This window comes from Meles meles, chromosome 7 (genome assembly GCF_922984935.1).
Source record: "Meles meles chromosome 7, mMelMel3.1 paternal haplotype, whole genome shotgun sequence".
Taxonomy (NCBI): Eukaryota; Metazoa; Chordata; class Mammalia; order Carnivora; family Mustelidae; genus Meles; species Meles meles.
This window is the reverse complement of record NC_060072.1, coordinates 88,916,951-88,928,377: the sequence shown is the minus strand read 5'-3', so window position 1 is coordinate 88,928,377 and position 11,427 is coordinate 88,916,951. Positions and strand designations below refer to the sequence as shown.

Here is an 11,427-nt window from a genome sequence, read left to right as displayed (position 1 = left end):
TGCATGCCAGGTGCCATTCTAAGTACTTTCCACCTATTATTTAATGGTATCCTTCAGAGCCCCAAGGCCAGTCCTCTGGACATAAGAGTGCTCAGTGCTCCCCCACATCAGAACCAGCCTGTGCCCGCATGAACAGCCTTCCTATCCACTACCACCAACTAAATACAACCTAAGCATGTTTTTCTGAGACAAAGCGGCAGTTCATGTCTATGATCAGGATATTTGAAAAAATAGCCCAAAGATAATAAAAGTCCTCAGAGCTAGCGAGTTCTAGGTCTACAGCCCAGCTGGGCCTGCTTCTCCTTTTTTTTTTTTTTTTTAAGATTTTATTTATTTGACAGACAGAGATCACAAGTAGGCAGAGAGGCAGGCAGAGAGAGAGAGAGGAGGAAGCAGGCTCCCCACCAAGCAGAGAGCCCAATGTGGGGCTCGATCCCAGGACCCCGAGATCATGACCTGAGCCGAAGGCAGAGGCTTAACCCACTGAGCCACCCAGGGGCCCCCCTGGTTCTCCTTGATAAAATATTCACACTGCGGTCCATGTTCAGGGTGTTTTTGGGTGATGCCTTTCTAGGAACTCCATGAGGCTTGCTGACTGCCTCTCCCTGTGCCCCTGCCTTCCCCCATTCACTGGCCTCTTCACTCTTACTCCATTCCCTCTCTCTTCCCCTTTTCTCCAACCTTCCAAGAGATGGATTTGGGAAGAAGATAAATAGGCACCCCCCCCAACCCCGCCAAACCCAAGATACTCCTGGCTGAGCAATTTTTAAAATCTAGATTTTTTTTTTTAAGGGAGGAGTAACTTTTTTAAAAGTTTATTTTTAAGTAATCTCTACATCCAGCATGGGGCTTGAACTCATGACCCTGAGATGAAGAGTCACATGCTCTCCCAACTGAGCCAGCCAGGGGCCCCTGAAATTTGGGCTTCTAGGCAGTAGAGAGTCCTTCAGTGTTAGCAATGGCTCTCAATAGTCTGGTTGTATCTCCAAAATGGGCTCTTTTCCTGCTGTCCTGCACCCCCACCCAGACAGACGTCTATGCAGTCCCTCTCTTTGGCAAGGACTGTGCAGTACAGCACACGTGCCCCTCTCAGGGCAAGCGCAGCGGACAGCCCACTCCTCCTCCCAACTGTCTTCATGACTCCTCTTCACTCTTCTTCCACGTTCTGAAACTGAACCGCATCGGCTCGGCCCCTTGGTTCAGGCTCAAAAAATACCACAGGTGTGAACAGTTTACACAGACTTTATTTGTCCCCCTTGAGCACAGGAAGGTCTGGGCAGGCAGAAGCGCCGCAGTCACCTCCCCTGGTTCACAGACGCGGACCGTGAGACTCGGTGGCAAGGGAGAGGGTCCCGTTCCTACCACAGATTGCTATGGGATTCTCACAACACGTTTGTTTTTGGTTCTATTTACACCATGAAGTGTGGAGAGGGTACATTTCTTACACTAAAAATATATATTTGGAATCTCTAAAACAAAAATATCTCTATCTCTACATGAGACCTACTAGAAAGAAGAACATAGAAAACCAGGGAAATGTACCAGCACCTCAAGCTGCCCCCTTCTGTGGGAAGGTGCTCTGCTCTCCACCTGATGCCTTTAGCTTCGGGCAGCCATAGCTCACCAATCACACAGACGGACACAGATCCACGTGAGGGAGGCTTATCATCTTGGAGGATTGAATATGGGAGGAAGGAGTGGGGAGGTGGGTTTTGGCCTCTTTTGCAAAAGGAGTAATTGCACATTTTCAGTTTGGTACTTCTGTCTCCTACATTGTTGTGTGTGTGAGAACCTGCCCGCTGGCATCAGTCGTGAACCTGCTAAGAGAAGCCCAAGATCTGCTGATGTCTGTGGGGCATAGAAGAGTGCCCCGAGGGGCCGGGGGGGTCTGTCTCTCTCAGGAAATATCAATGCCATCAGCTAGAAGAAAAAGTTCTGTGTTCTCCAATGCTGAAAGTGGGTTAGGCTTAAGAAAAATGCTATCTTTTCAGAAGATCAGAAACCATTCCATTCCCTTTGAGCACAGAACGTCCTAAAGGAATTATGCCTGTGGATGAATCACTCTGCTTTCTGACTTTTCCTGTTGAAGAGATCCACATAGCTCCTTTCCCTTTCTCATGCTTCACGCGGGGATATGGTTCCTTCACACCTCTTTTGGTTATGAAAATTAGCCTCCTTTCCAGTAAAGAAGTGTTAACTGAGTCAACTGCCCATTCTCTACGATTAAAGTACGTGAACAAGGGCATCAAATCAAAAGAATCAAAAAGAACAGGTTTGATAGAAAAAGCACTTTGCTTTGCTTTTGGGGTGTCTTTTCCTGTTGACCCTGAAATATGGATGAGCTTGGGGCTTGAGAATCCTTAGTCCCTCACAGCAAGTCAGGAATATCCCCAAAAAGTCCCCTTCCCAAGGAGCCCCAGAACCGTCCAGCCTCCTCACCCCTCTCACCACCTCTGACTGGTGGTGATTTTGAGGACCCCTGACCAAGAACAGTCAGCTCTCTGAGGAGAACGTGAAAGGCCAGGCAGAAAGAAGAAAGACTGCCGGAGGAAGCTGCGTCAGTAAAAGGGGTGGAACTTGGAGGAGGTCTCATTTGGCCTGTCGGGGCCCGCAGGAAGGATTTTTACGTCATGCAGGTCTGACAGCTGCAACCCAAAGAAAGTCAGGAAGGCTGAGAACATTCAATGCAGGGTTCCTGAATGTCCTGCCAGGATGTGGCTTGGAAACCTGAGAAGTCTGAGGAAAATGCAGTGACAAATAGAAAGATTGCTTGAAAGTCCTAGGAGGAGGTGCAAATACTGTTGCAGAAGAAGACATTTACAGAAGCTGATACAGTGGCAGAGAGAACAGAGTGGATGGGACTTCTGATGTCAATTAAAAGGAAAGCCAGGGGTCCCAGGGTCACACCTTCTCCTATGCCTCAGGAAACGGAGAGACTCAGGACATGGACAGTGAAGTCGATAGAGAAGATGCAGGGAGAACTGCTGATTCCTCCACTAAGAAGGAAGTTAAGAGATAATGAGTAAGTCAAAAATTAAGTAAAAGTGGGAATTATTTTCTTTAGATGACCAGAAAGCACAGATTCCTAAAATCGGAGACCTCTTGAAGGTCACAGTTATCATAGCCTGAGATGTCAGCCCTGCCTGAGACTTTTGAGCATTTACCAGATTTTTATCAAACATTTCGAATTAGTTTAAAAGCCAGTTGCATCCCAAACAAAGAGAAAGAGCCACTATTCATGCCATCTTTTGGAATAAATGGTTCCTTACCTCTCTATTCCAAAGGCGAATTTTTATAACTAAGGAAGTGGGGACAGGAGCCGTATGTGTAAAGACCAGATCTCCTGATGGATGATCCCATTATCAGAAGTTGGAAATCACATATCATCACAAAGGGTTAGTCTGGGTTTTATGCAACCAAACAGATTTGGCAAGTTCATGGCATATCGCTGGTCTTCCCCTTCTCTCTGGACCAACCCTTCCCCTCAAAGTCATGAGCTAGAAGTAACCCAACCACCCCACAATGCCCACTCTTATCACTAGAACCAAGATTTCACCTACCATCACTTTCTTAACCCCCTGGCCTCCTTCCCTTCCTACCTTGACACAACCAGCCCGTCAGGGCATTCCTCAATGCATTCCTGAAATCTCCCTTGTTGTACAAAAGGTGGACTGCCCCTCTGACCCACACTACCTGCGTTCTACCCCTAAGTCAGGTTCTTCTTAACATTGAGTTTAAACACCTTTTCCTACAGACTAATCTGCCTATATTTTTCGTCAAGCTCTTCTATCAGAGAACTCTGAGAAACCCTAGTTCGGAGAACAATGGTATTTTTTTTATGTCCGCCCAGCTTAGGTACACAAAACTATTTAATAGCAGCAAGGACATCTATGGACACACTTGCATTTGTCGATGATCATCCATGCACACACACACACACACACACACACACACACACATATTCACCTCCACTCCCAGTTCTCTTCTCCAAACACTGCCGGGCTTGCTTCTGCCATCATGCCACCAGCCATGAGCGAGGAAGCGTTCGGGTAGAACTGGGGTTGAGCATTTGGTGGGAGTTGGGAAAAGAGAGACAAGAAGAGTAGGGAATGGTTTCCACCACTGAGATGCAGCAGAAATGAGGCTGGCTATTGTAATGGCCTTAACGGATTGGCACAGGCTTCCAAAGTAAATAACATTCCTAAGGCGCAGGAACCTGGAGGGTCTGGTTCTGGAAGGACCAGATGTACACACGTGGTCCAGTGATTGGCTGCACACAGTTAACAAAGACAGGTTTTCTGTTCTCGAGAGGCCTAGCTTATATAAGGCATCAGGAGACACCGATCATTAGGAGAGAGATTTTTCTGAGTGATATTGTCACCTAACTTGTTGTATGATAGGCTTTTCCGCACCACATTCCTCACAGCTGTGCTGAGGCTCAGGGAACAGGAGAAGCAGTCACCAACCTGCTTCCACAGGGGTGGCCAGAAATGATAGGAGGGGCAGGTTGGAGGAGGAAAGCAGGAGTGCTCTCAGGGAACAAGGAAGATGAAGAAAGAGGCAAGCTCAAGGAAGCAGCTAAAGAGAGACAGGGCAAGTCAGCAGGAAAGTTATTCCCACTGACAAGTTGCCTTTTGATTTTTCTACATTAGGGAGGTAAATGGGTACAATCATTACATTTCGCCCGAAGTGATAAAATATGAAGCTTTGGCTCGCAGAGATTTTAATGCCCATATAGTTCAAAGATGCGTGCCTGTTCCTGTCTGCACCATAAAGGGAAGCCAAGGCTATCCCTAAAACAGCCTTGTGAGCAGAAATCAGGCAAGCCAGGAACAATACCCACAATTCCAGGGGATGTGGTTTTAATGTTTGAAAGCAGCATGGCGCCCAGCCCACAGGCAGCAGCTGCGTTGTGCATACCTGCCTGTTTACAGCCGGCATCCGTTCTGAGTGGTTGGCGTCCATCCTGTGCCAGCTGTTCAGTAGTCAGACAGTCATCTGCCTATTGAAATAGGCGTGGTTCTGGGGGATGGGGCAATGTTAAAGAAATGCAGGATTCCTTCAATTTCAAAAGACTTCAGAGTAAGACTAGACTACACTGATGTATTTTTAAGAGTCGAAGGAATGCAAAATTCCACAAAGTTTTGTCACCAACTCTTCACCTACCAAAGGAGAGCAACCCGTAGGAACATACCACTGTACAAAGATTTTCCAGGATGGAAAACTGATGTGATCGAATTCCCTGGGTACCGACACGCTGACTTGTTCTGCGCACAAAAGAAAGGAAGACCTCGACGCACTGGAGACCAAACCCTTGATATTCATCACATTAGAGAAGAGAAAAAACTATAAATATAGTTTTCAACTAAATACCAAAATTAATTTCACCACTTACGGTTCATTTCCCAGTGTGGCTTTTTACATCTGAGAGCCAAAACACTTGTCAACCAAAAGAAATTCACAATGATGAAGAAACCACCTGGTTGAAGGTGGTTTGGGTCCATTGAGTTGAGGATGGTTCGCTACTAAGGCAGCTAAGGAGACATTATGTAAGCATTTGGATCTCTCCTGGAGTGGAATCAGAATGTATCCTTAAGAGACAGCAGCAAAGTATGGATGTTTCCACAACATGTCCAATGAAAACACCGTATCTCCCTTTCCACTCACAAACAACTATTATTGAACCTTTCTCAGATGTCTAGAAAGCAGACACTAGGACAAATCTTCAGGCTAGGAAGCCCTTCCTGGTGTCTAAACCAACTCCTTCTGGAACAACTGAAGCTCATTCTCTTAGTCCATCCTCAATGAAACCAAAAGAAGCTGCTTGTCCTGACTTATCATTACTGATCTTCCCCCGAGCTTTCTCCTGAGCTAAACAACTCCAGTGTCCCTCGTGGCCCTGTCATCACCCACGGTTCTTGCCGGTTACACAGGCTGCTGCTAGGAAGCAACACAGACATGTCTGGGGCAGAAGCATCTTCTGGCCGTGGTGGTGGGCCCTGCCGATGCCCAGGTCACTGACCCTCCTAGTGGTGGAAATCCCCGACAGCCTCTGGGGGCTGACCAGCCTCCCCCAGAGGAGGCATCAAATGAAGGCCCAGGACTGCCTCGGAGCCTGCAGATTCTACGGGACTGGAGAGCCTTCCCTTTTCTCTCTGCTCTCCTCTGACTCCCCGGCCCCAACCTTCAGGAAGAGGGAACTCATCGAAGGAATCCTCAGGGGCAGGGTGGATCCATATGGCTCTGCAGGCCAGCAGAGAGTTTCAGAGAAAATGTCTGGAAGATGGGAAGCTGGGTCTTCACGGGTGGCAGTTCTGAAGAGAAAGAGAAAGGAAGAAGAGAAGTACCAGCAGGAGGTGGTCTTCTGCTTCCCCGTTCACATCTGGTGATGGGCTGCTGGTATGGGGACGGCTGGCTGCCCTCCAACGCACAGCACAGGTAACTGAATGCTTCAGCATGGCTTTGACGTGATGGCGGACAGGGCCAGACTTGGTCTTGCTTCTTCTCTGAGAGACTCACCATCTTCTCTGTAACCAGAACTTCCCTGAGGCACCTCACAGCCCAAATCTTCCTTCCCAGCAAAGACTTTTAGTTGAAGAGACTGAATAAAAGTGTTACAATGAGACAAAAAGGGAACACATGATTCATTCCTGCTTTTAACACAATACTTTGAAGATGTCACCACAATTTGGATCTGGCTATATTTTAAGTTCATTTACAAGTAGACTAGTTCTCGACTAAAAATAACCACGTGCGTTATACATTTCGACAGCTGCCTGGATTTTCCTCTGAGGGAAACAAGATTCTATATTTCACTCACATTCAGCACAGATTTATTTTAACCCATTCGATGAAGAAACAGCCTACCACTACCACCCACTGGTGACTTTTCAAAGTACTTCAGCTCCTCCTCAGAACACTCTTTTGAGTGAGGCAGTCAGTCGTTATTATCCCCATTTTAATGCTGAATAAACTGAGTCCCAGAAACAATGGCCTGCCAGTCTATACAAGGAATGAATGGCTAGACCAAGTACCCTAATTCTTAGCCTACTGCTTTTTTTTTCCTTAACTAGAAAAGTTGCCTTTAGTATAGACCTAAGATTTTGCTTTTAGTTTTCTGACTTCTTAAATTAAAGTGGTGTTTGAACTAAATTATTCAAGTAATTTGGGTGCATAGTCTACATCCATGAAGGCAAAGATGCCTCAAGTCCTTCCATTTTCTTCAATAACCTGATGAAAATTGATCTATCTATTGGCAAATGATATACAGAATTTTGTTTCTCAAATAAGAAAACTGTGATAGGGGCACCTGGGTGGCTCAGTGGGTTAAAGCCACTGCCTTCAGCTCAGGTCATGATCCCAGAGTCCTGGGATCGAGCCCCACATCAGACTCTCTGCTATGCAGGGAGCCTGCTCCTCCTCTCTCTCTGCCTGCCTCTCTGCCTACTTGTGATCTCTGTCTGTCAAATAAATAAGTAAAATCTTTAAAAAAAAAAAAAAAAGAAAACTGTGATAATATTTCAAAACCTTTTCTTTGCAATAATTATGGAACGTGTTAAATGTCTGTATCAAGGGGCACCTGGGTGGCTCAGTGGGTTAAAGCCTCTGCCTTCGGCTCAGGTCATGATCCCAGCGTCCTGGGATCGAGCCCCGCATCGGGCTCTCTGCTCAGTGGAGAGCCTGCTTCCCTTCCTCTATCTCTCTGCCTGCCTCTCTGCCTACTTGTGATCTCTGTCAAATAAATAAATAAAATCTTAAAAAAAAAATAAAAACAATATTTTAAAAAAAATGTCTGTATCAATACTATTGACACTCCTTGTACATTTATTTATTTATTTTTTTAATCATTTTTATTTTATTTAATGGCACCCAGGGGGTTCCCACCTGCCCACTGAGGGACACAAGGCACACACACACTCTTTGTATATTTTAGCCATTTTCCAGTTTGCACAGTTCCAGCAACCAGGGAGATTTTGAAATGGGAACTTTTAATGTTTTTTCTTTTCTTTTCTTCTTTCTTTCTTTTTTTTTTTTTTTTTTTGAAAGAGAGAGTACATGAACGAGCTGGGGGACGGGGTAGAGGGAGAGGGAGAGAGAGAATCCTAAACAATCCTAAACAGGTTCTCCCGGCCGTGTGGAGCTGACCTCACCACCCTGAGCTTATAACCTGAGCTGAAATCTAGAGTCGGAAGGTTAGCTTTAACCGACTGAACCACCCAGGAGCCCCTGAAATGGGAACTTTTAGAAAGAGGGTTAAGGTGACTAAATAGATAAAGCAAATTTACATTCCCCAGATAATCCCATCCTGACTTTGGGGCTGTGTAAATGGGCAGCTCCAGACAGCCCATCTGTTCAAATTGTTAGAAAACCTGTTTTCCTTTTCTTAGGCTTCTAGCAAGTCTCATGGGGTTAGCAGCAGTCCCCGAAGTGATATTTTTTAGACAATTCAATTTTGCAACTACAATATATTTCACTGTCAACATGATTGCTATTTTTAAAAGGCAGAAATAAATAAAAATCAGCAATTATAGTCTTCTTTACCTCTTTTCCTTTGTATTGCCAGAGTTCATACTGAGAGCTTTCCAGACTGTGGTTTTCGGCATCTCATCAGATATATTAATCTCAGAGGGGTCACATCTGAAATCAATGCTCAGGACAGTAAATGAAGGACATACAAATACAAGACACATCTCCGTCTGTAACGATCACCAGGCCACCGGATGGGAGAGAGTCAGTCTGAGGGACCTCAGCTGACAGCTCTCGGCAGTGCCAGGAGCCAGGTGGTTGGTTGGAGTGTAGCGAGGTGAGGTGGCCCATGAGGGGCAGCTGAGGATGGGGCTGGGATGCTAAGTGCGGGCAGCTCTACCCCCATAATTGTGCCCCTTCAAAGGCCCCTCTTCGAGTGCTGGTGACAGCTTAGGGAGCTACCACCTACTGAGTGTTCCCCAGTGCTAGGCTCACCATGTGCCAGGCATGGTGCTCATAAGCATTCTTCATATGCCAAATAGTTTCCATTTGTAGTTTACAAAGAATGCTTACAATCTATTATCTTAACTACCAAATCAGAGGTTATTCACATCCTCATTTTGAAAGGGCAGAACCCAAGGCTCCCAGAGCTAAGTGATCACCAAGGTCAGACGTCAGTAAGTAGAGAGTCAAGGTCTTGAATCCAGTCCTTGGTTGGTCTCCTAGCACCCCAGAGGACTGGGAAATTTTCTACCAGCCAGACAGTCTCATTTTAAAAGGCCGGAAAAGGAGGCAGCATCCCAGTAGAAAGAGAACATTGCTCCCACTTTGCAGCCAGAGAATTCAAAGTCTGCGACTACTTCCTTGACAACTTGTAGACAGCTTATTAAGATCCAAAGATTCCATTTCTTTGGGGTTAATCACACACAAAAAGTCAAACTCATAGGAACAGAGGCTGGGGGGGTGGGGGAGAAGGGGAGATGGGGATCAAAGGTTACAAACTTGTAGTCCTAAGATGAATAAGTTCTCAAGATGTATAGACAGCATGACCACAGCTAACAGTAATGTATTGTACACTTTAAGTCTGCTAAGAAAGTAGATCTCAAGTGTTCTCACCACCAAAAAAAGAACAGTAGCTACAGGAGGTAACGAATATGGTATTAGTTTGACTGTAGCCATCATCTCACAATGTGTACCTATATTCAAAACATCACATTGTGCACCTTAAGTATATATTTTTATTTATCAAAATAAATAAATCTAATTTTTTAAAATACCAAAGATGTCCTTCATTTCCCCCTCAGTATAAACCACTACCGATTCAATGATTTGGCAATAATTATCCAGGATCTAGATGATCCAGACCCCTTCTCTCTTCCTTTTCTCCCCCCTCTCAGCCTCTGGGCTTCTTTCAATTTATGTGTACTTCTTCCACAGTGGAAACAAAATGCCGGGACCAAAGCTACAAATGGACCAATTCAGCGTCCTGTGATCTGTGGTGAGCAGTAACTTTGCTGGAGAAGGCGGCCATGATCAGTGGCAGAAGTAAGGAATTTGGGGAACCCAAGTTCAGTTCTCCCTTGGCTCCTAGGACCTCAGATGCCATGAATCAAACTGGAGGGGCTGCCTCGTCCCTTCCCCAAAGTCTGGCCCAAGCATGCGAATTCCACGCCCCCAAGCTGAGGACCCTCTGGAAACAAAGGCCATATCCTAGTCATCTCTGGAAAATGGCAGAGAAAGGAGAGGGAGCGCTGACCTGAAGAATACAAAGACAAGGGCCTGACTCTTAAACTTCCTACTTAACAGCATTGTGACCTTGGGCAAATTACTTAAAACCCTCCAAGCTTCAGTTTCCCTCATTGTACAAACATGGATAATCAGACTTATATCAGAGAGTTATTGTAAACATTAAAGGAGACTACTTAAATCAAGCTTCTAATACCTTCCTAGCACAGAGAAGGCGCTCTGTACACAGGCTGCCTTACCTCCATTCTTGTGATTCCTGGCACCTGGTGCGGTGCCTGGCTCATAGCAGGTGCTCAGGAAACCAGGGAAGGTACAGGTGTTTTCCCAGATTGGAGCCGGAAGGCTGAATGTTAGCTCTTCATGCCAGCAGCTGTGTTTGTGACCACCCCCCACCACAACGCCACATGTTTACAGAATAACCGAAACTAATCTCCCTGGTGTGCGGGGAGTTTTTTTACCTGAAGCTGCTGTTCTTTCCAGGACTACTTAGTAACTTCCTGCTCTCCAAGGGGAACTTGTCTCCCCCCATTTCTAACATTTTCTCAGCCTCCTGCAAGAGAAGACATTATTCTATCTTAGGCCATGTAAAACTGTGAGTCTACACCACCCATATTTGTCTCCCCACAATTTCTACCTAATTCCTTTCACATTTATTTTGAAAGAGTGCACTTATGTTCTTGCATAGATTTGGCTCATCGCCAAAAAAGAGACAACCAGATCTTTGTATCTATGGAATAGTATTTTTTTTTTTAAAGAAAGAAAATGAATTTGAATAAACCTTTAGAGCCAACTACCAATTTACTAGAAATATGGAGGACAGAAGAACATGTTGTTAAATGACATCAAGGGACACAGTAAAATCCAAATGGTGGAAAATCCTACAGGTCACAGACTTAGTTCCTTCAAGAAAAAGAAAAAAAAAGATACAAAGGGAACCCTGAAGAGATTTAAGAAACATATCAACCAGGGTGCCTGGGTGGTTCAGTGGGTTAAAGCCTCTACCTTTGGCTCAGGTCATGATCCCAGAGTCCTGGATCAAGCCCCGCATCAGGCTCTCTCCTGAGCAGAGAGCCTGCTTCCTCCTTTCTCTCTCTGCCTGCCTCTCTGCCTACTTGTGATCTATCAAATAAACAAATAAAAAATCTTAAAAAAAAAAAAAAGAAACATATCAACCATTGTAATATACAGGTCTTACTTGGATCCTGATTCAAACAA

General features: G+C 45.4%; 1 protein-coding gene across 1 annotated transcript in view; it reads right to left on the bottom strand.

Annotated features, from left to right (window-relative positions):
- Positions 1-1,236: 1,236 nt before the first annotated feature.
- The window catches only part of SLC4A8 (solute carrier family 4 member 8), a 78,173-nt gene continuing 67,982 nt past the window's right edge, over positions 1,237-11,427 (bottom strand). Inside the window, exons 23-25 of the mRNA XM_046012942.1 lie at positions 10,671-10,762; positions 8,542-8,637; positions 1,237-6,601 (exon numbers count right to left, since the gene is read on the bottom strand). Of these exons, the coding sequence (XP_045868898.1) occupies positions 6,589-6,601; positions 8,542-8,637; positions 10,671-10,762 (201 nt within the window). The 3' untranslated portion in view covers positions 1,237-6,588. The remainder of the gene's footprint in view (positions 6,602-8,541; positions 8,638-10,670; positions 10,763-11,427) is intronic.